Here is a 25,379-nt window from a genome sequence, read left to right as displayed (position 1 = left end):
CAGGTCTTTATTTTTCCCTCCTCGCTTCCTTCACTCGTATCTCACCTTACGAGGCGAGGGAGAGAAATGCGAGAATGAGACGGAGGAACTGACGCAACGCGTATTTGCCAAAATGGGACATTACTCAGTCCAGCCTCGCTCTGAGACGACAGCATTACCTACAGAGTGACACGTTTCACAGCTGTATCACCTGTCACTGGAATTGTAACTGATGTTGAGTTTTGTTTTTCTCAGATTACGTGATTTGCTGTTGTACTGGAAGCTGTCCTATCTGTGTTTTCAGTTATTTATATTTATTTTCATCACATTATTGATTGATTTATTTTTAGACACGTTAGGGGCTCTGGGGATAGCAATGTTGGCCTCTCAAAAACTATTGGATGGATTTCCATTAAATTTGGTTCGCACCCTAAGGATGAATTGTAATCACTTTGATGATCCACTGAATTGAACGGTTTGACTGTTTTTAAAATAAAGATCAGTTAAACCCATTATAGAATATGTAAGTGTAGTTGTGAAAAACAGATATAATGCAAGACTTTCATCGATGGACTTTTCAAATAGTCAAGTTATTTGAACACATTACAAATGTCACTGTTGGCTCTTTGACAGTTTCATTAGATCGGCTGCAGTATCCAATTACTAAAATAATTACTCGCCCTGAGGCCATCTGATGCCTTCTGATGATGAGTAAATACATTTAACAAATTGATTTTCTAACACACATTGTGCATCTGCTCACCTGCAATACTTACGACATCGACGAGCTGCTGCTCTTGCTATTGTGCTCTTGGAGCCAGATGTGAAGGTGAAGGTCACATGTTTTGGGAATATTTATTACAGAGGAAGCTAAGAATACAATCATCCTCTGTAACACTGTACATCAATGTAAATTCATAAAAGCTCTTTTCTAAATTAAGACATTGATAGTAAACAGTCAAATAGGAAACTGTATCTCTTTCCTTTGCTTGTGCTGTACATTACTGTGTAACTAATAGTGAGACGCTTCAGGGTGATGAGTTAAACAACACTAATTAAGGAACAGATACTGTCGGTTAAAAGCATAATTGATTTTAATTCACTAGTCTAAACATGTTCACACTGTAAGGTAACCTGCGCTGCTGTTTACATGATCTAATAAACACAAAGTGTGTTAAATGATCTGTGTGCAGATATAACAATGAGGAGGACTCTGTTTCCTGAGGAGGCTGAGGTCCTTCAACATCTGCCGGACGATGCTGAAGATGTTTTATGAGTCTGTGGTGGCCGGTGCTGTCCTGTATGCTGTTGCATGCTGGGGCAGCAGGCTGAGGGCAGCGGACGCCAACAGGCTCAACAAACTGACCCGTAAGGACCAGTGACATTGTGGGGGTGGAGCTGGACTCTCTGGCGGTGGTGTCAGAGAGGAGGATGCTGGCCAAACTACACGCCATCTTGGACAGTGTCTCCCACCCGCTCCATGACGTGCTGCTCAAACAAAGGAGCGCCTTCAGCGGAAGACTCATCCCCCCACAATGCACCACAGAGCGCCACAGGAAGTCATTCCTGCCTGTGGCCATCAAACTCTTTAACTCCTCCCTCTAAGGGTCAGTTTGAATGACCCTAGGTCACTAAACTGGACATCGATCATTACATCTCTGCCATAATTGAATAATTGTGCAATATTCTGTGTACTACTCCTGTGCAATATTAGTTTTCCCATGTTAGTTTTTCTTATTTATTGTTATTGATATTATATACCTCTATTACTCTCGACAGTACATGCACCTCTGCTTATTACTTATTTTGTTACATTGTATTATTATACTGTACTATCATCATCAACCGGTAAACCCACTTGGTACTCGACACTTAGTTTATCTTATACCGACCTGATACTTAATTTATTTTCTGACCTGTTTTTATAGTGTATCATATTGTTTGCTAGTACTTCCTCCTGTGTGCACTGACGTAAAGGCGAGCTGCTGTAACAAAGAGTTTCCCTACGGGGATCAATAAAGTATTTCTGATTCTGATAAATCATTTATGGTGACCCCTGCGGGACCATGTGACAAGTGACATGTGACCTGTTTTGGTCATTAAACCAAAACTGGTACAGGATCACCTGAACCTATTTTAACAGGCACCAAAGTGAGGTGCTTAAATGTGAAATGACTGTGATCTCTAAAATCAGGTTAATCAGTCAGTGTAGTTTGTGATGATACAAAAAGAAGTGCTGCGCACAGATAACGTGCAGTACGGTGTGCACACGGGGCCGTAGCTACCACCGAGGACTCCGAGGTCATGTTGTCTGTATCTTTTTTTTATTGTTTTGTGTGTTTTGTTGGTTTTAGAAACCTGGGGGAAGTTTACATTCTATAATTTAAAAAAATCAAACTTGGTGGGTATTTTATGAGCTTATTCCAGGGTTTTTAGACTCAACATGTTAAAATCTGAATAATAAATGAAAGGCTTCAGCATTTTTAGCTCCTGAATTTCATTCCTGGCATTGAAACAACATTTACACCTTGATGTTGGGAAATACATTTACAGAAAGTATAATTAAGTGGTCAGACTTTTCTGAGGGTGGTGGGGTGTGTTGTGGGGGCTAACGAAAGCATTTTCTATGGCACTGTGAGCACGTACTGGTGTAGGTAGGTGGGCTAAGACAGACGAAAAGAAAGGTCTCTGGACAACCAGCATTTTCTTGCAGTTGCTAGCTGCCTTTAAAACTCACTAGAAATGTGTTTCATGATATGCCCTGCCACTGTGGTGTGGCATGAAAAACTGTCAGAGAATTTGGTTTTCCGAAAAAACATCAGATGTTGACAAAGACTAAGGAAACTGTATCTGCGGGCAGACCTTTACAGTAAGTGTGCTTTTAGTTGGTGATATTCATGTTTTTATAGTAAACTGCTTGTGACTCTTTTTAAGACACATCAAAGTGTGTTTCCAGGTGTTGGGTACTAGTACTACTGCCTATGTGAAAAAAGTAGTATGAAGCCTTTAGTGTCTCCAGAGGGAGCTGAGTGAAGTCTGATAAACGTCCTCAAGTGATGTCACTTGAGTCAGCGTCGGTCGGGGCTGAAGAAACAAACGTGTTGGTGTGGAGTTAGAAAGACGTGAGCTCAGCAGACCTCTGCAGCCCGCTGCTCATCTGTGCTGCAGGCTCCAGGCTACATTAGCCGCTACCAGCATAACACACCTCAATCTCCGACCGAGCTGTCAGCGGTTGAGTTGCATTGTGGGTAATGCAGGCGCCAGATTTTGACAAGGAAGAAGAATGCATGTAATAAAAAAGACGATATCTCTGGTTCTGCTGCATCGATGTTTATCCTTTTTGTTTCAACTGTCCATCGTGAATCTGACAATGTTACAGGAGTGCAACGCTACAGGAGAGCATCCATTAATCAGTCATTGTCAGGTAGCTTCGATCTGCTATTGATCATAATTTGTGAGTAGGGGCTGACAAATGTTTTTGTTCTTCTACAGTAATTTACACATACGTTTGAGCCACCATGTTTTGAAATCATGAGGAAATTTTATTGATCTTTATAGTATCATAAGATGCACAACAGTACTCAGATGGAAACCTGTTGTTTTTTTGTGAGCTCAGTGAGGCTGAGGGTTTACTCTCAGTTCAGTTACGCACAGAAAAGCATTCGCCTAAATCTGCAGTCTTGTTTTCTGGTCTGGGAAGCTGGTGCCCCCTGACACTGCTATACCTGCTTAAGCACCAGGTTCTGTTGTGTGTGTGTGTGTGTGTGTGTGTGTGTGTGTAGGCCATGAGTTTCCTCGTGTGTTTCCCCTACATAGCTCCTCAAGTGCTCTCAAGGGTCCAAACCTGAACCCTAACAAAGCATGTAAGCAGGACTTAATCCTACTGCCTCACATCTACTGAATTAGAGTGATTAGAAGCTAACGGTGTTTAAGTTAAACAGCATGTGTGATGAAAAGGTAAAATGCAAAACCCTGATAGGCTGCATGCTTCACATATGAGAAAGGAAGATGATAACTACTGTTACGATCATTTTAACCTTGCATATAAATGTTGAACATTTGAGACTGTAAAAGTATTTCCTGTTGTTTTTTACTCATAATATTTCTGTAAGAAGATCATCCAGTTGTGCTCAGATCCCACTACAAGATCTGAATACTCTCATTACACACAATAATTACACTCAACACTGTAAGCATCCTCACAGTGAACTTACTGTATAAAGTATGTACAAGACAGAGAGAAGCTTGTGACTGAAAGAGATACTCGCTCTCTCAGTTACTCACTGATAGATGTACCCATCAGTCAAGCAGTTTTCTCATTTGATCAGGATTGGGAATATTGCTTTTTGGATTATTTATCTCCATACTACACTACTCTGGCCTGTTACACATTTCAGAGAAAAATAACGAGCCTCATGCAAGAACCACTTGTACGAACAGATATGTTCTTAAGTGGCTTGTACAAGTGATTTAGGAGAACATGCCGCATTCACCAATTGTCTCGTATTTTGAATTTTCTTATAGGCACGAACACAGAGTGGTCACGACTGGTCATAGGAGTCATGTGCAATTAGTCTTAAAAGACAGAAACGGCTGTACTTCGACTGTAACTTCAAACTACCTGTCGAATTGTAATCATTTTGGCAAAAAACGGATTTCTCAGTTGTCTTATTTCCCCAATCAGCCACAACTGTTAGGCTTCATGCAGGCCATTCACTGAAACCTTTTCTAATTGCAGTCTTATTTCCCCAACACACATGCATGCAGCCATTCACTGGCTTGCAGCACACACACATGCATAGCCTGTGGCTTTGGCCGAGGCCGCCTTTGAATGGGTCTTTGCAAGCCACCATACTGTGCTCCCATTTTCTGACAGGCTTTCTTTGCAGGCAGAACTGGGGGCAATTTGGATGTGGCACAGTGTGAGAGAGCTTCCTGTGCCAATGGCCTTGGGTTAGGCTTTAAAATAAGCCACCCAGAAGAAGGCAAACAGCGAGGGAGAGAAGAACAAGTTGCTCCCCATCTGCATCTATCATTGCTGACATACTCCTAAGAGCAGGAAGGACTAAGAGAGCGGGTGGGTGTGGGGAGTTGACTCCAGTAACACTGTTCTTTGTGATAATGTCAATAATTAAACCCTGTCAGAGAATAGAATACCAGAGGATGAAAAAGATCGTGAAGAACGAAGAGAGTAGGACAGACAGAAGGAATACAGGCCGTTTTTAAAACCTGCTCCCTCTCAAAGACATACTGCGAGCACTCATTACGAGTACAGCAGTAAGACGTTGGCAACAACAAGAGAGACTGCAAGGACAAGGAAAAATGTGATGTTTATGGGGGACGGAGCATGGCGTGATATGTTCATTAGCTTGTACCCAGAGGATATCAGAGCACAGCTGAGTTAGCAGAGCAATGTAGCGCTTAGCTTTGTGCACTACAGCCTGGGGAGACGGAAAGAGACTGGGAGACAAGCAGACAGAGGAGCAGAGACACATGCAGCTCATGCACTGGAGAAAAAGGAGCCACGTGCCATCGCACTGCCTCAGGAGCCTACAGCAGTTAGCCTTGGCTTCTGTTCTTTGTGTCCCCTCTTTCTCCACAAAACTGGGTGATGGCAAACAGCGCGTGTCCTACATAAGTCAATGTCCCACCTCCAACCGCCATGCAACCCCAGGTGATTAGACTTACAGGTCCTCTCCTCGGTGGTCTTGGCCGGGATCTCCTCCACACAGTCGGCCGGAAACCAGCCCACCTGGCCGTGGGCGCTGCCCTCCCAGAAACCCCCCTCTCCAATGCTCAGAACTGGACCGAGGGGATGGAGAGGGGGGGGGGAGTGGTAAGTTGATAGTGAAAAATGACATTGGTTTCATACCACAAAATGAACGATCAGAACAGTGCGTCCCCAGAGATCATTTAAAACACTTCATTTAAATACCACATTTGAATAGAAAGTAAAACCTCATAAGGTAAATATTTCTGCTTATACAAAATCTCCATCAATGTATCAAAACTGAGGCAGACAGCACCCAGAGGAGTATGTAAAGGATGTTACAAACATGACAAGCTGTTAGGTGTTTAAGATACTGCAATACAAGAATGTGACAATATTCATCATGGAGCTGATGAATTGGATGCATTTTAAACTAAATCTGGCTCCCCCCTTTGTTAGAGGTTACGATTAAATGTCATCCATTAACAGTGTGAAGTGCAGGAGGTCTAGACTGATGCCTGCAAAAGTTGACAAGCTCACAGTCATAAAAAAAAGTTCCTTTTGAGAAATCCAAAATCAGTTTGTGTGAAGATGTTTGTGGTCTGTGGCAAACTATGGCCTTTGGAAAATGCTGTTTGGTCTTTATAAGGACATTTTTAATCCAGATTTTTTCCCCTTCAGGTTTATTTAGATAAAGATCTGCTTAAAAAGCTGCTTTATTTTAACAGAGATTCTATTTGCATTTTCCACTAAAACCGAATAAAAGCTTTATTAAAATGTAAGAATGACGAAACCTGAAAACACAGTTTTTGCAGATTTTATGCCTAAGACGGGATAATTAAGGAACTGTGAACGGTCACAGTTTGTTTTATTCCAGTTTTGTTAATTCTTTAAACATCCGGTTTTTCCCCTAGTAGTTATAAGGTTAGAAAATCCTGTTATTTCACACACGGGATCATATTTATTCTGTATCCTCATTAAAGCTACTGTATATGATGTTTACACTGACTGAAATATTTAAACCATTATTTTATGGCTTCACCATTCCATCAAATGGAAATTTTCTAGATGTCTTGTGGATCAGTTTATACACATTTCCCCAAAATTCAGACATATTTGGTGTCTTTGGAAAATAACGTTCTGTGGGTTTGAACACAGTTTGGCTGCACAGGCTGAGTTTGTAGCGATAGGCGGCGGGTCAGTGACGTTTAGGCTAAAGATATTGTGAGTGTTTCGAACCGTGAAGCCTGTATCATGAATCAAATCGAACCATGAGCTCACTATATCGTTACATCCAAACAATCTGTGGCTGTTGGCGTATCATAACCTACATACAGTAGGTAGTAGCTATGTATTAAGCTGTACAGAAGCTGTAGTGTATGTGACGGCAAACTCAGTGATTAAAAATAATTGAGCTCTATAAAAATAAATATGGCTCAGAAATTATCTTAGGCAAAATCATTCTGTTGGGCATTAAAAATAAACTGCTGGTGCTAAAGAGAAGGTCATAATATTCTATTTACACATTAACAGAGGCTGAACATGGCAGTAAATAATGCATTTTGTGCCCATTCATCAAAGCCACAGACCTGCAGTGTATCTGAAACTGTGCGCCCTTAATGTCTGCAGATGAGGAGGATGTTTTTCCTCTGCATCTGTGTTTAGACCCTTTAGAGCCTAGGGAGTCATTTTCATCAGATATGGTAATTTGCTGTTTGATTTCCAGTTGTCTCATTTTCAGACACAATTATGAAATGAAGGCAGCAATGAATCAGTGCCTTTTATTTGCTTGTTTGATTTTAGTATTCATCCTCCCTGGAGTTGGGGTCAGCTGTAACTAAGTGCATTTACTCAAGTACTGTTAATAAGTTCTTACTGTTCTTTGAGGTACTTTACTTGAGTATTTAAATTTAAGCTACTTTATACTTCTACTCCACAACATTTAGGTGGCAAATATTAAACTTTTTACTTGTGTTACATGTGTTACATGTGTTGCTGACACTGGCTGTACTGGAGATCAAGGCTGGGACTCTAAAGCCCAGTCTCACCTTTGACCCTGTCGCTCTTGTAGAGGTTGATCTCTCCCTCGGCCTGGGCGGTGTAAGGACGAACCACCACAAAATGTCTCCCAGGAACCGCACTGTACAGCTTCCTTCTGGGGCCTACTGCTTCGCCATGACTGCTGGGACTGACAGAAAAGAAAAAAAAAAACACCACCCGTCAGGACTGGAGGTTAAAGCACAATTAGAAAATCTAATTTACATTTAGTGGGTACAGTAACAGAAACACCTAATTCAATCGTCCTGCAGAAAATGGCAAGTTGGTGAAGCTCATGAAGTCATAGTTTGAAGTGCTGTTAAGCTATTTTCTGTCACACCTGCTGCATGAGTCGTAAAAAACTGCAAAAGTATTTAAAGCAGCAATGTGTGCACACACACACACACACACACACATACACACACACACACAAACCAATTATGCAGAGGAGATATTCAGAGGTCTTGCAGTAATAAGTGGGCAGAAAATGGGCAGGCTCTGACCCGAAGAGCTGCAGTGGCTTCTGGGTAGGAGACAAGACACTCTAAAGACCACACAGGGAACCAGCCGGGATTTGGGACTAAAAGGAGGAAAATATCAAAACGCCAAATTATGACAGCAAAGAAATTCCACAAGAGGATCAGTATGGACATTTCTGACTGGTTGTTAAATATGAACAGATTGATGGAGGCTGCATTTATATGTTTGTATGTAAACATATAAAAGCAAAAATGATCTTCAACACTCCCTCATCCATACATTGAGGTGAGATGTGACCACAGAGAGTGGTGCTCGTTGATGTGCCTGACATAATAATGTGGCGCCACTTAGTGGTCAACTTTTATAACAACACTTACCACAACAGATGGAATGATAGATAGAAAACAAATGGCACCAAGGACCAGAATTATGCAGTTTTTATTAATTAAAAAATTAAGTACATGATTTCACAGTGAGTACATCCTCAAAGGTGTGCTAATCAGTAAAATAATTATTTTTAAAAGATCAGCAGTAAATCCCTTGTTTATAATTCGGTTTGATTAAAAACCTGCCAGCTGTTTGTTAAATTGTCAAATTCAATGGAAATTACTTTTTATATGAAGCCAAGCCAAAAGAACAACATTCAAGAGCAGGCCGGAAAAAAATAGTGAAAATCTTTAATATAAACTTAAATTAACAGATAATATAAACTCAAATTGTTTTTAACCATGTTCTTTTGGCATCTTGCACATGCACCCAATTTTAAGTAATGCAGAGAGACAAAGAGTCCAGAAGAGTCAGAGATAAAGCCACAGCGTAGGAAAAACTAGGAGATTAAAGAGAAAGAAGGCAATGGAGTGCAGGAGCGAGGGATTGAGAGAGAGGAAGGGAATGTTTTTTTCAAGTAAGTGGGTCACCTTGTCCTGTAGTCTGCACTCCTCCTCAAACCTTCACAGGCCTTTGGAGAGCTGACCCCATTCAGTACCTAGTGAGACTGCTCGCACATTTTCCAAGGGAAAGCCATGGACAAAACTGCAACCGTGCACTCTGAGCAGCAGAAACACTCTGTACCACGGAGAGGCGTAATACTGTACTATTCAAACACAGCACATTAAACAGCTCTGGTGACTCTTCTGCTTGATGGCTGACATCTTGTGTTATACAAGACAAAATCTCAGCTGATTCTGGTCAGCCCTTTTCCTGTGTGAATGCATCGCAGTAAGGGCTGGCCTCATTCAAATTTTTATTATTTTAAGTACAAGTTCAGTGTATTTTTGATGCTTAATAAGAATTTTTCCAAGAATGTTGTTTTCATTTCTTTCATTTGGTTAGGGATGTAAGGCATGTAGGAGTTTGAAATCAGAGAGAGACTCAGGTTTGAGTCCAGCCGAGTGACTATTATGTCCGAACCAGTGGCCACAAACATAAAAGTAAACACAGGTACAGTACGCACATCATGGGAAAACCTCAACTTCCAATGACAGTTTCTAAATATCACATTTAACCCTGACCCTGTATAAAGAGATGCTGTGGTTGATATCAGCCCAATCAAACTGCTGATGAACATTATTGATTACCAGTAATCTAACTATGAGCACAAATATTATGTGACGCTTTCCACTCCTAGTAATGATATTTTGTTGATGCGGTAAAGAGGACAATCTATTAAAGCACTGCAAAAGTCAATTTTGTGGTGTGCTAAGACAACACAAGGGTCTATTTTCAAGAAGAATTAACAATATAGCCCCAAAAAGACATAAACCAAAGCTATTCATGCAGATGTGGGCATTATATAACCCTCACGAATCTGCCCCACTCCTGATATAGCGCTTCACAGACTTTTGGGACAGAGTTGGAAATAAACTCGAAAACAGCTGATCACACAAACTCAATACTTGCTATGACATCAACAGGGTCATTTCCTCAGACGTGACAAACTGCTTTCACACACTAAGCTGTACTCGGCATGACCAGCAAATTGATCTTTGTGTGTAAAATTGTTGGAATGACCTTTAAAAACAACAAACAGGACTTTCATATAGTTTTATCTGCACCAAGACAACATTTCTTGTCGTGATACTTTGAGGGCGTTGAGCACTAAAAACTGAGGTGGGAATCATCTTTTACGGCTGTTACTTTATTGAGCCGTGTCCCTTCTGTGTTAGATGTGCTTTAATTGTGAACATTTTGAATGAACTAGGAATTCTCAAACCCCTGTCGCAACTTTTTACACTTATAAAAAGGTTCTTTTCATACAAAGAAACAAGTCATCATCCATCGCTGCTGGGGGACTGTTCTAAATCTGTACTTGATGGTATAATGATGTGGGAGAAACATTTCCCACTAAGCCACTTCAGATTCAGATGAAACTGAATCCGGCCTACAAGATCAGCAGGTACCAGCTGAGATGGAGAAACCGTTAGCCATGTTTTCCCTCATGCCTTTTGGCAATTACCCAGGTGGCTTTGAGGTGCTAATTAGACAGTGTTGATTAATACCAGCTGTGCATAATTTGTGCTATTATTGGATGATCACCCGAGACAAGGAGAGAGAGGGAAAGAGAGAGGGTGGAGGAGGAGAGAGACAGAGAGAGAGAGAGAGAGAGACTGGAAAGAGAGAGAGGGAAGAGCAACATTACTGTGCAGACACATAGAAAGTACAATCAACATTTACATTTTTTCCATTTGCCCAAGCCCACTGTGATTATGTCATACATGCACACAGAAGTGAGAGACAGACGATGACCCCATTTACACCTGGTGTTAACATGCAATCTGTATCTGGATTTCTTATCTGGCTCAGGAAAAACACGTTAATGCAGGTGTAAACGCACGTAACACGCACTGCAATCAGACCACATCTGGAGGTCATTTGGAGTCGCGTTCCAGGCTACCTGACAAAAGTGAGTCCAATATTCATGTTTTGGCCTGAACTAACACTAACTAACAGCTAAATGCTCATATGTTCACCAACTAGTCACCAAATTTCTTTCACAGTCTGCCGCTGATTAATTCAGCCTCTGCTTGATGCACATGTTCACTGACTTTGCTAATATGTTAATGTTATTCACATTAAAGCAGAAAGTGGTTTGAATAAAATGCCTTGCTTAACCTCTTTAGAAATAAGTTAACGTTAATGCTTTTATCCCGTCATGCTTCATTTTCACATAACTTACTGTTTGTGTCACGTTATATTAATTTTTATCTTATTTTATTTCATCTTATTTTGTCCATGTTCCTTACGCTGTTGAATTGGTGTTTTTGTCTTGGTTATCTGTGTTTTGTGTATATTGCTTTCTGATAGAATCAAATCAATCAAGGGAATTTTATAATCGCGTCAAATTCACAGAGGAAATCTTCTCTGCGGTGTAATCTTATTTTGTTTGTAATATTACCCATGAATTTCTTCCGACCTACAGGACAGTAAGCGATATCTTGATGAGATGGCGTTCTGGACACACAAGAGTAGACATGCTGGTGATGGTACTTTCTATGTAATGGCCCCTGACCAGATCACAGCTGTGCTGGAACGCAACAGTAAAATATTAACAGAAAAATATTTGTGAGTCATATTTACACCTCTAACCTCGAGGTTTGTCAGCCTGTAACTTGTGAAGAGTCATTTTCTGTGACTGTCTCACTCTGTTCAAACTCAAAACCACAGTGTTTTCAGCAGCGAGCGATCATTAACAGATTCTTCACAGTTAAAAGTCAAATTACTGCCAGTCTTTGATCATCTACGGATCTGTCTGTGCTGACACTGGACACATCTGATTTCGCACCACATTTAGCTGGGAAGCTGTTGCCATGACACCCCGGAGCTGACTGACAGCTGTCGCCGTGTGCTTGTTTGTGTGTACACAAGTGTGTGTCTGTGCGTTAGCGAGTGTGGGCTCACGTGTGCATGTGTGTTGCATTCTAACAAATGACATGTCAAGTGGGAGCAAGGGGATGCCACAGAAACGTTGTCGTGTGTGTGTGTGTGTGTGTGTGGGCGAGGGTTGGATGAGGGGGGATGGGATTGTGGGTAGGAGAGAAACGAGGAAGAGCGAGCGAAAGCTGAAGGAAGGAGAGAAAGCGCTGGAATTAGGGGCTTTAAAGGGCATCTGGGTGGGAATGCCTAAAAGAGCTCTGACAGCTAAAGTTCACACTTACTGGACCCGGACCGTGAGCGACAACACGATCTTGCCATCTTAGCAAGGTCGTTTCCACTGAAATGAGCTGCATTTATTTTATATACATGATATTTAAAGAATTTCTTTAATACAGTAACTTACATCTGATCATTAATGGGTTTTAAAAATTAGGGAAATTATACATCCATGGTCCCTCAAGAGTTGAGCACACATAAAGTAAAAGTCTTAACCTGAATGTCCTCTATAAAGGCATTATGTCATTTTGCAGTATCTACTGTACGCATGTCAATCCAATTCTTTACTTTGCTTTGTGTCCATAAATCCTGTGAAAAGGCCAAAACCAACAATGTGTTAGTCCGTCTCTCAACACCGTCCGTGGCTCTCAGCTCCGAGCCCATTTATTCCTGCTGAAGATGTAAATCTTTAAAAAACACCTCACAAATATATAGTTTCATGTTTAAAAAGTCTCAGTAATTTCCTGAAACAGCTGCTCTCTGTAGTTTTTATCAAACAAATAGGAGGAAATAGTGCGTTTGTTGGGGACTATTTTCAGCATTTGGTGTTCTAGTGAGTATTTGGGGCAGCAGGACGGCGTATGTGGGATTGAGTCAAAGTGATACAAACAGATACATACATACATAGTAGATACATTCACTGTTTGGTCTTTTCATGGGATTTGTTAACAACAAGAATAATACCCTTCAAAACAATAAGAACATTTGAGTTTCAGTACGTACTGAATATCAACTTTGATCATATAAATGTGTCCCCGGGGAACCCAGTAAAAGTTCACTAATTGCCTGGTTTCTACAACTGGGCCAAGAGGAGCTGTGCAGAGCCAGGGCTACGAATGTCCCTGATAACTAGCCCTGATAGACAAAAGATTAGGTCACAGACCTACATTATTAGTAATTTTGCATTTTGCAATTATTACCCATTAGTTTTCCTTTTCTATTCACCTGCCCTCTCGCAGCAGATACCTTTTTCAGTCAACAAGTGGCAACATCACCATGTGGAGCTCAAAGTTCACTTCCAACCAGCAAATGTTTGGTATTTTTGCTTCATAAAAATGTATCGCATATCAAAAACGTTGATCAATTTCCTGTTGGCTGATTCATCGAAATAAACTTTTTACAAAACTTTTACAAAAATGTTGCAGCACGGAAATCTGAGAAAAGTGATTTGATGGTCATTTGCTTCAAGTAAAATACAGGAAGTGCCATTCGCTGTTACAGAATGACAGATTGTCCGTCAGCGCATCATCAACTCATCACCACCTAAATGGTTGCAAGTGCCTGGAAGGATTTGGTGAGGAAGCTAAGGTTACGTATTGCTCTGCTGGTTGTCAAGTCAAAGCCACTGATGCAAAGCTGCTGGCTACAGTATCATATTACTTTTCATATTATCATAAACACCAGCGAAGTAGATGTGAAGACAGTGAAGTTCCTCAGATTCAACAGGGGAAAAGGCAGAGGCACGTTTTACTCTACAAGAGTCCTGAAGATTCTGCGTTAAACCGCTGTCAGTTCACAAGAACGGCTCTTCTGTCGACCATCAAACTCGCTCTCTCTCGACAAGCCCCGTAAGTTTTTTAGTGAAGTATGTCAGAAGACATGATAGTGATGTTCATGTTACTGCTGAAGCAAAGGCAACTGTCCTCCCCCGTTCCTCTGGCCCTTCTTTCATCTGCTTTGTCACTTGTCTTCCCTTAACTCCGTCCCCTCCACCCTCGCTCTGAACCCCTCATTCTGCGCTTTTATTCTCTCTTCTTCAGCGGCCTCCTCCTCCTTTCTCTGCTCTCCATCATGTCTTAATTCTACTGCTTCATCTTCACATCTTTTCTCTAATGTACACTACATCTCCCCTCTCCTCCCCTCCCCTCGACATTGGACAGAGGCAGAGCTACAGAGTGTGGGTAGTGTTGGTGCAGCAGAGTGCTTCCAAATGTGTCTATTTGCCAAGGAAGAGGAGGAGGAGGAGAAGGAGGAGGAGGAGGAGAGGGAGGAAGAGGAGGAGGAGGTAGAGGGCAGAGAGCACGTGTCTTAATCGGGATTGACAGTTACACAGCTCCGAGATAACTACCGTCACACTTTAATCCTCCACCGATCACATGCTCTCGCACACACCACAGACAAAGCACAGATACTCATTTCTGAATGAACTTAGTCAGGTGGAGGTGGAATCACACACACACACACACACACACACACACACACACACACACACACACAGACCTAAAAGTTAGAAAGAGCATTGTTAAAACAAGTATATGAAGCGCACGTACTGCATATACAAATTCGCACACATTTGCAAAGTGTCTGTAGGCAACCATAGCAACAGTTGCCGTAGCTACTGTAGGAAGCTGATCTTTTTGATGGCACGTGTCCCAGAGGAACCCGTCATACATCATATCGCATGTGGGATGGTGGGATAGGATGTATACTGTACGTACAGTAAATGAAGACTGCCAGAGCTCTGAGGAGACACACTGCGAGCTCTCCATCAGGAATGCCTTGCTTAAAGGGTAAGTTCACCCAAATTACAAAAACAAACATACAAACAAAAAACAAACATTTTTCTCGTCACGCAGATAGTTTAAGGTTTTATTTGTCCAGGTTTTGAGATATCTGTCTCTGAGCTTTCGGCCTACAAACCAAATTAAACAGAAGTGGATGGAATTTAGTTCGTGGTCGTCACAGCATTGAAAAACTACCAATGGGGACACTGTTTCTAGAAAGAGATGTCGCTGTTGGATTTTGTACTTAGTTAAGCTTTATTTAGTCAGGAAACCTCATTCATTGCATTTACATGGGACACTTAAAAGAGTACCATAGCGATTTAGCATTGCACTCCTTTAACATTGTCGGACTCACGACGGACAGTTAACAATGATCAAAATCGTTGCAGCAGAGATTTCTTTTTGATTCCACACATTCTTCTTCCTGGTCAAAACCTGGCACCTACATTACCCACAATGCAACTTGAGCGCCAACAGTTGGGTTGGAGATTCAGGTGTGTTATGCTAGTAGTGGCCAACGCTGCCTCGCTCCACTAGCCTGCAGCAGAGACGAGCAGCGGGCTGCAGACACGTTGTAGTCTTCAGCCCCGACCGACGCTGACTCAAGTGACATCACTTGAGGACATTTATCAGACTTCACTCAGCTCCCTCTGGAGACACTAAAGGCTTTATACAACTTTTTTCACAAATACAGTAGAACTCCCCAACACCTGTTGGTGCTGGTGTAGTTCCCCTTTAAGTATCCAGATTAATCCAGAAACCAGGTCAAATCAGAGAAAGCTTTTTCATGCACTGTACTAACCTGGTTATTGTATATCTGTGTGTGTATACATGCTGCAGGTCGGAAATCAGATTTCTCCCCTACCCGATCTTATTTTAAGAGGTCTGAGGGGTTTTGAGAGACAGATATCTCCGACTTGTCAAACATGCAGGGGTCTGGAGGAAATCTTCTCTGTGGTGTAATATTATCTTACTCGTGATTTTCTCCAGACCAGAATTTCTCTGGACACGCATGTGTGGAACCTATTAGTGATGGTGATGACATCTTAAAAGTGACAGCAAATAGCCGGCGCTGACCAGCTGTGCTGGATCACACAGCAAAATATTGACAGTAATATATTTGTGAGTCATATGTACACATCCGAGCTCCAGGTTAGTGAGCCTGGATCTTGTTAAAAGAGAATAAAAACCGACTGTGCAGGAGACAGAGTGTGTATCTCAAACTGTCACGCCTTCCTTCTAATTTACTCACTCACACACACACAAACAGCTCTCCACGCTCCGTCGTGTTGTAGAGGCTCACCTGGGCTGGCGCTGTGAAGGTAGAGCCCGTCGGGCCTCCTCCCCCAGCCGGCTGAGGGAGGGCGACCGGCTCCTTGCCCCCCTCCCCATGGTCCGGACCACCACGTTGCCATTGGGGCTGCCGCTGGGCATCTGCTGGAGCAGCTGGGGTGACAGGCTGCGATGCAATGCTGAGGAGCCAGGCTGCGAGTGACCCTGCTGGGGGGCCCTGTGCAGGTGGGGCTGGGCGTGTTGGTGCTGCTGCAGATGGGGGGCCCAGTTGCCAGGAGAACCGTGCTGCTGCTGGTACTGACTGACTGTTAGGTTGTTGTCGCTGTTGGAGCGCAGGAGGACCCGTGGCGCTGATAACGAGGAGGGGGACTGGTCGTTTCCGCTGCCGTTGCCAGAAGACAGACCCCGGCGGCGTTTGGAGTAGGCTGGAGCCTCGCGGAAAGGCACTGCAGAGGAATGAGAGAGAGAAGGAATTACATTTTTATTAATCTTTTAGAATTTTAGCATTACATTTTTCCACTGGGCTACCTTTGCTCGTTTCTGATAGTCCAACTGTTTGTGTATTTTTTAAATGCTGATTGATAGGACATTTTTACATGTTTACATTAAGAACATACAGTCATCACTGTCAAAGTTAGTAGGGGACGCTATTGTCAGTTTCCAAAAAATAGAGAAAGGGGCTTGCAGACCACAAATGGCGAAATTTCGTTTACAAAATTTACATTTGTTTGAGGGGTTTTTTTATTTACATATTTGAAACAGGATAAATGTCCTAAATGTTGATTTTATGAGAGTAGTTCTAATAGTAGCATTTAAAAGGAACTGAAGCTGTAGCTCTGGAGGAATTTAAGTGAAAGTGCTGAAAAGGGTGTAAGAAGATCATTCCAAAAACAAGAGAAAATAACTTGCAGATAAAAACATATGGTACAAATGAAAGCTCCTACTCAAATATATGCAAAACTACAAATACACCTCTCTTGTTTGCTGAACAAAAAAACTAACTGTGATTTGAGTGCAATATTAACTTGTTTTCTATTAAAAGTATATTAAAACAATTAAAACCATTCACATTTCAGAAAACTTTATTTTACCATTTAATTCCAACAGTAGAAAAAGTCTGTTTAATAGTTTGTTCTTGACCTTTGGTCATCAGACAGGTTATACTTTATATTGAGAATATTGCTGATCAGAAACAAACTAAAAAAATCAACATTAGAGGACGACATCATTGCCTAAAAAAGTATCCCGTCTTTCTACAGTTATTCAAATTCTACAAAATTAGACACAATCTGGTACCAGCACTACAAAGTAGTCTATGTCAGTGGAGACTGTACATGAGAACACTTCCTCTACATCCCTGAAGACACCACTACATAGACCTCCACAGCAGAGCTCCACTCTCTGTGAGGCTGAGCCTGATTGATGACAAAGAGCCAGTAACCCTGAACTCTCCTGACGAAAACGTCACACTGACCTTGGATCAAATTCGTATGATTTGTTAGTTTTTCTAACAACAACAACAACACCATTTGTCATTGTGACCGGACCCGGTGTAAAGGTGCAACTTTGGTGTTTCTGTGTTTCAAAACCAGTAATTCTTGTCTTTACAGCATTAGCACTGTAACTGCGGTATGATACTGACCACTAATACATGGTTATAACACAAGCTGGCACAAGTACTAAAATGCTCCTTTTGTTTTTTTTCAAAGAATCACAACGATAAAAATCTATTCAAAGTGCTGCAGTATGTTTCTATTATCTGCACCTGCTTCCTTTGTGCAGGGTCACGAGGAGCTGGAGTCTATCCCAGCACACAACATCTGCAACAGCATGCGAGCTGATTAAAACACCAATCTGAGCACACACACACACACTGCATCTGATTTAAAATCTGTTAGTTGGAACACTAGCATATCGTACATGTAAAACATCCTTTTAAAACATGCCCCTTAGAGATCCTACTGAATTAAACTCCGGATGGACGTCACCACCCCTTGAACTAGGGTGCATGCTGTTAGCCTTTGTAGTAACTGCAAATTGCAGTCTTTAATATTGTCAATCAGTCACTCCAGCATTGTGTCATTCACTGGAAAACATATTAAGATACTGTACAGCAGGCTGACGTCGCCACAAGTGATAAGGGCAAGAACCGACAACAAAAACATTACATTGCTGTACCTGATCGAGAGTTAGTGCCGTCTCCAACCTCAGCTGGAAGGTAAGAGATTAAAAAGTTCTTGCTTTTCAAGGCTGTTCACCACTTAAAGGTCCAGCGTGGAACATTTAGGAGGAGCTATTGGCAGAAATGGAAGATAATATTTGTAAGTGTGTTTTCATTAGTGTTTAATCGCCTGAAAATAAGAATCGTTGTGTTTCCGTTTTTACCTACAGAGGAGCGGCTCCTTCCATCTGTTTTAAAATCTGTTAGTTGGAATAATAAAAATAATAATAAAACTTGATTTATAGAGCACTTATCAAAACAAAGTACAAAGTGCTTCACAACAAGAAAAATAAAATAACACAGTGAATGACGAAATATAAAGAAATAAAACACATGAAATACAGAAAAGCAATAAAATAAACAGTAAAATAAACAGCCAGTTCACGTAAAATCAGGATATGCTTTCAGATAAAAATGTGTTTTGAGACGAGATTTAAACGAAGACACTGACTCAGACAACCTAATTTCTTGGGCAAGTTGTTCCAGAGTCTCGGGGCCCTGATAGCAAAAGCTCTGTCCCCTTTAGTTTTCATCCTGGACTCAGGAACAGACAGGAGACCCTGCCCGAAGATCTCAAACTACGTGAAGGTTCATAAGGGATTACAAGGTCTAAAATATAATCTGGGGCCAGGCCATGAAGAGCCTTAAAAGTAATCAACAAGATCTTAAAATCAATCCTAAAACCAACAGGGAGCCAATGTAAAGAGGCTAAAACAGGTGTGATGTGGTCATACTTCTCGGTCCTGGTTAACAGCCTAGCAGCTGAGTTTTGTACAGTCTGCAGTCGTGTCAGAGCTTTTTGATTAAGACAAGTGAACAGGCTGTTACAATAATCAAGGCGTGAGGAGATAAAAGCATGCACAACAGTTTCTGCATCACTAAGATTTAAAATAGATCGTATTTTTGCAATGTTTCTGAGGTGATAGAAACATGATTGGACAAGCTTAGTGATATGTTGCTCAAAACATAAATTGCTATCAAACAGGACACCAAGATTTCGTGCAACAGGCTTGATATGTTGTGACAAGTTACCAGTGGATGGCAGTATTTGTTTAGTGATGTGTTGGGGCCCAATAACAAGGATTTCAGTTTTATTTGAGTTGAGCTGAAGAAAATTTATCGACATCCAATTTTTTATGTCAGACAGACAGTCCTGCAGAGAACTCAGCGTACTAAGGTCAGTGGGCTTGACAGGGAGGTACAACTGTGTGTCATCCGCATAACAATGAAAAGAAATACCATGTCTGCGGATTACATCACCCAAGGGAAGCATGTATAAGGAGAACAATATTGGTCCCAGAATTGAACCTTGAGGCACACCATACTTGATATGGGAAAAGGATGACTTGAAGTTATTAATGCTAACACAGAATTTCCTATTGGACAGATAAGATGCGAACCAGTCTAGTGCAGTTCCAGATATGCCCACCCAGTGCCTCAGTCTGTCTAAAAGAATGCCATGATCAATTGTATCAAAGGCAGCACTTAAGTCCAGCAGCACAAGAATTGAACACATGCCTGCGTCTGCATTCATTAAAAGGTCATTAGTGACTTTGAGAAGGGCTGTCTCAGTGCTGTGGTGTTGTGAAAGCCAGATTGGAACTTTTCAAAGGTATTATTGTTTTCCACAGCAGCAAGGAGCTGCTTAGATACAAGTTTTTCGAGAATCTTGAAATAAAAGGCAATTTGGATATTGGGCGGTAGTTATCCAGGAGGGTGGGATCAAGCCCAGTTTTTTTAAGACTGGCTCGACACAAGCTGTTTAAAAGAATCAGGGACGCAGCCAGTAGACAGCGAGCTGTTAAAAATAATTTGTAAAAGGGCGCAATACAATCCATAACTTCCAATAGAAACCTAGTTGGGATTTTGTCCAGAGGGCTGGAGGATACTCTCATAAGAGACATGATGTCTGCGAGTTCGGGCAGAGTAACAGCAGAAAAATTGCTCAAAGAATCCCTGAGCGGGTGATCCACATCTAAAAAGGCAGGATTGGGGGTGATATCAGATCTTATTAACTCCACCTTACCAGCAAAGTGCAAAAGAAACTTTTCACAATCAGCATCACACTCAGCAGGGGCACAAGGAGAGGCAGGGTTAACTAACTGATCCACAGTCTTAAACAGGAATCTGGGGTTGTGCTGATGGGCAGAGATAAGTGCAGAGAAATGGCATGTTCTTGCATCCTTCACCATCCTATTATAAAGGCGTAATAACTCTTTCATGGCCACAAAGTGGACCTGGAGACGTGATTTCTTCCATCTGCGTTCTGCTCTTCTGCAATTCTTTTTACAGCTACGAATACTGTCATTTAACCATGGCTGTTTTCTAGTCTTTGAGTTTTGTCTATTTTTAAGAGGAGCTATGAGATCTAATGTTGAAGAACACTGGTAGTTAAAATACATTTTGGGATTTTGGGATTCTGTTATTGATCTTCAAATCACTTTTAGGACTAGCACTAGCATATCGTACATGTAAAACATCCTTTTAAAACATGCCCCTTAGAGATCCTACTGAATTAAAGTCCGGATGGACGTCACCACCCCTTGAACTAGGGTGCATGCTGTTAGCCTTTGTAGTAACTGTGAATTGCAGTCTTTAATATTGTCAATCAGTCACTCCAGCATTGTGTCATTCACTGGAAAACATATTAAGATACTGTACAGCAGGCTGACGTCGCCACAAGTGATAAGGGCAAGAACCGACAACAAAAACATTACATTGCTGTACCTGATCAAGAGTTAGTGCCGTCTGCAACCTCAGCTGGAAGGTAAGAGATTAAAAAGTTCTTGCTTTTCAAGGCTGTTCACCACTTAAAAGGTCCAGCGTGGAACATTTAGGAGGAGCTATTGGCAGAAATGGAAGATAATATTTATAAGTGTGTTTTCATTAGTGTTTAATCGCCTGAAAATAAGAATCGTTGTGTTTCAGTTTTTACCTACAGAGGGAGCGGCTCCCCTTTCACGGGGGCCGCCATGTTGCACCGCCATGCCTCTACAGTAGCCCAGAACGGACAAACCAAACACTGGCTCTAGATAGGGCCTTTTGCGTTTTTAGTGAGTTTCGCGGCCACCGTAGTTTCTCCTACACGCTTGGAAGGGGAGGGTGATGCGAGCGGTATTCAAATAGCAAACTGCAATTTCACCGCTAGATGCCACCAAATCTTCCACACTGGACCTCAGTGTTAATGATATTGGATGCGACTGGATGATGGGAGGATTATGGTGACAATGGTAGACCATTCTCTTTTAGTCACCCTGTTACTAAGACAACTTACCTCTTACCACCTCCACAGACAATGAATGTCCACTATGCTAAAAAAATTTAATTCACTCTTGTGTGTCCTCTCCATTTCTGTCAATGCACCATTCAGTGTTACTTTATGGCACACATACAACTCCTATCACTACTTCAAATAATAACAACATTTTCTACATTAAACTGTATCTGAAAAGCAACTGCGTAACACATTCCTACATTCGCAGCTGTGATGGACAAACAATATCTTCTAAAGCGTACTGTATATGTGCATATGTCAATATGAATATGTGATGATTAAATGGTGCTATTAATTCTGGATTGTATCCGTAAGACTGTTGACATTCTGATGCTCATTAATTTCCACTACCTGAACACATATTGTGCAATTTGCATAATAAAAGGAGTGACTATGCCTCTTGTAATTGTTGTATTATATTCTTAGGAGCACTTTGTCACAATTTAATTAGTACATGTATTGACCACACTGAAGCCTCAGTCGTTCTGCATGGAAGGTGAACAAATCCGTTCAAAGCACACCAGTTCAAAGTGGAGACCACAAGAGCTGTGATTGGTCAGCCTGGGCTGCATGTGTTTTCTCCTACAAGTTTCCGATGCCGGTGGAGATTGATTGTGAAGACAACATGAGGCTCTGTAATCTTCTCCTTTTCAATAACACACGTCTAGCAAAGCCATTTCCACTGTAAACCTGCTCCCCACGATCACCACTCTCTATCGCAGTGAATGAAAGAACGTAAGAACTGTGATTGCATGGCAGCAGTCTCCTAATCAGTCATGAGAAAAGGTGAAAAAAGTTAGCTAGATGTAACTCCAGTTAGCTCGACATCGCTCTATATCACAAAGTGAGTGAAAGAATGTAAACACGGTTACTGTGGGAAATATAATTAAAGCGCAATAAAGCCTCATCACATACGATACATCCATTTGGTGAAATCCAACACTAAACTGTAAGTCAAAACCTTTACCAAAGGAATCTAAAATGGGACTGCAGTTAACCCTTTGTGTCATGTATGATCCCAGTTCAAGCAATCAGTGTGCTGTGCTGGAAACAAAGTGCACATCTGCATTTGCATACCACAGGGAAGGAGATGGAGAAGACGCCTTACCTTTCCGTTCTGATGTGCTATTTTTTGTGATGACATCAGACCTGCTAGGAGACTATATGCACACACATGCACATCTATCCATGTGTCTAGTGACCCCGTCTCTGGTGTTATTGGACATGTGTCAGTTTCTTCTTATCAATCCATCAAAATCTAATCTCTCTCTCTCTCGGACTGTGTGGGCCCCACTCCAACACAACACAGCTAAAACCAATACAGGATATACTTGTCTCTCCCATACACATATACAGCAGCTCAGACACACACGAATATTGAACTGAAGTGGGTGACTGGCCATGGCACCCGCTGCACACTGCTCTCTCTGACCATCATTAGCATGATTACCAGAATTACATGAGCAGAGCTGAGTTCCTCTGTCGGACTGAACCAGTAATGGAGGTTGGCCTTGATTTCCCCATGGATACATTCCTCTATTACACTGCAAGATGACGGGCCTACAACTGCCATCACCAGCTCTCCTCGCAATTACAACTGTGCAGGGAGAGCAGAACAGGGCCTGCAGCCATTTCAATAAGCATCTCCTGATTATGAGTTGATTAATACAATGGTACAGGGCTAGCATGGCCGCCCGTTAGCTGTGGTGCAGTTTCCTGCTGGTCGCTTCCTGGCAGCCTGAACATCTGAAAGGGGATTCACTGAGTCATTATCACTTTCCCAGACTAATATCTCAGACCTTTCTCTCTCTCGGTGTCTGCAGCCGACGTGTTGATGAAGAGAAGAGGTGCTAACATCTAATGAGCTAGCACATTTAGGAGTTACCAGGCTATCTGCGCGAGTCCCTGAGGTGCATGTGGCCTCCAAGCTGGTGGGGCAACTTCAGCTGAACACTCACACACATGCATGACTTGCTCTTTCGTTCTCTGAATCGCACACAATCGCTCACACAAATTAATTATCAAGTAAAATGGGGGTGGGGAGTCAAAACAACACGAGCATCTTATGTAACAGTTGGAAAAGCAATCAGTCGAATCTATATAATTAAATGCTCTTGAAACACAGAATGCGTGTCAGAGGTCAGCGAGTCTGGAAGCACTCAGCCAAGCTAAATGATGATGTTGACATTATGCAAATACACTTAGCTGTTACAGGAAGACAGTTCAAATGCTGTTTGTCTTTCAACAGTCCAGTTTGTGCTAATGCGTGTGCTGATCATAAAGTAAAATCAAGGTTGAAATCTGTACATTTATAACCAAGCTTTTCATTTTCAGGACACAGCTTGCAGTCAACGAAAACACCAGCCGTGCAGACAATGTAACGGCCAATAATCAACAGTTATGGACACGTCCACAGTTTGAACACTGTAGCGCTCATGTCTGTCAAATGTTCAAAATAAATAAGTGAAGACTTCCCCAAGACTGCCCTTACCCGAAAAATATACCCGAAAAATATCAGCAACATATTTGATCAAAAACTTTAAATTACCAAAGTTTACATTTTCTTTAACCTGAGAACCGAGCCTAAGATTATTGAAAACCTACAAAGACTAGACGCCTCACACATAATGAGGATATTTTAGTTCTGGCAGCCAGAGAGGAGCATATACTGAAGGACAGAGACAACACACTACAACACACACACATTTCTGCATGTTTCTGCACCAAGAGAAATGGATATTCATCAGAACGAGTTTGCCTGGCTAATTTCTTTTTTCTTTAATTATTTCAGTATTTTATCCCTTTATTAGGAAGTGACAGTACAGACATGGTCAGCTCAATAACCTCTAGGCCTCCAGGGCGCCCCCTTGCTTTGCTAATTTATGCTGCAATCCACATAGAAAAGGGAAAGAAATGGAGCAAAAAACTCTAAATCTGGATGAGATGGCAAACTCTGCAGGGAGAGCTAGAGGAGAGAGTCAGGTTAACTTCAGCTGAGCTGCAGCTCTGAACTCAAACCTGAGTGAGTGGAGTGTGAAACAATAGCTACTCTCTCGCGCCACATCACAGTTAGTGCGTCATTTCAGGACAATTTTACTGTTACAATTATTTCTCCCGCTCACACGTGTGATGTCAGCGGTCCTGATTCCAGTTGTAAATGACAAACATGCATAAAATAATCAGAAGGAGAACAACGCACTGCGGATGAGTCAAAAGGCTAATTATCTGAATCATTAAACACCACGCACGTATGATTTTCATCTCCTGACTGTCAACAACAACTGGTCCAGACTGGAACGGACTCTTTCCAGTGAGGATCAGTCACATCGCCCAAATCAGTAGACAGTGTCCTATCAACAGTTAAAAAACAACCATGTTAACTGTTAAGTGGACTGTTGCCAGTGATTTAATAAAAAGAAACCAAGAAAGAAGAACCTCAGAACCAGTTGGATTTAGTTGCCTAAACTTTACAAAACCTTAACCAGAGGTGGCAAATCTGAACACTTGTTTTTTTTTGACATTTCAGTTTTTATTGAACATATGAATAATATTTGTTAACGGTCAGAAGACTTTTAGAAGACACTAAAAAATAACGTCGGTCTGATGATGGGGACGTCAGGATTGTTTAGGTTGGAGGACTTGTTTCCTCCATCAAGCTCAATGATTACAATTATTATTATTATTCGTGAAATCTTGTTCTTGAAGGCCGAAAGCCGTCTCGTCTTGGTTCAC

At 41.7% G+C, this 25,379-nt stretch overlaps 1 protein-coding gene across 12 annotated transcripts in view; it reads right to left on the bottom strand.

Annotated features, from left to right (window-relative positions):
- Positions 1-25,379, bottom strand: part of LOC122875832 (SH3 and multiple ankyrin repeat domains protein 2-like) — a 199,920-nt gene that overhangs the window by 66,003 nt on the left and 108,538 nt on the right. For all 12 annotated transcript variants that reach the window (XR_006377928.1, XM_044195475.1, XM_044195484.1 and 9 more), the window contains 3 exons: positions 16,163-16,598; positions 7,738-7,877; positions 5,668-5,781 (listed from right to left, as the gene is read on the bottom strand). Coding sequence is in view for 11 of the 12 variants with exons in the window: in XM_044195475.1 (XP_044051410.1) it covers positions 5,668-5,781; positions 7,738-7,877; positions 16,163-16,598 (690 nt within the window). In the remaining variant the exon portion in view is untranslated. The remainder of the gene's footprint in view (positions 1-5,667; positions 5,782-7,737; positions 7,878-16,162; positions 16,599-25,379) is intronic.

Source organism: Siniperca chuatsi, linkage group LG1, assembly GCF_020085105.1.
Source record: "Siniperca chuatsi isolate FFG_IHB_CAS linkage group LG1, ASM2008510v1, whole genome shotgun sequence".
Lineage (NCBI taxonomy): Eukaryota > Metazoa > Chordata > Actinopteri > Centrarchiformes > Sinipercidae > Siniperca > Siniperca chuatsi.
This window is presented reverse-complemented; position numbering and strand designations above follow the sequence as displayed.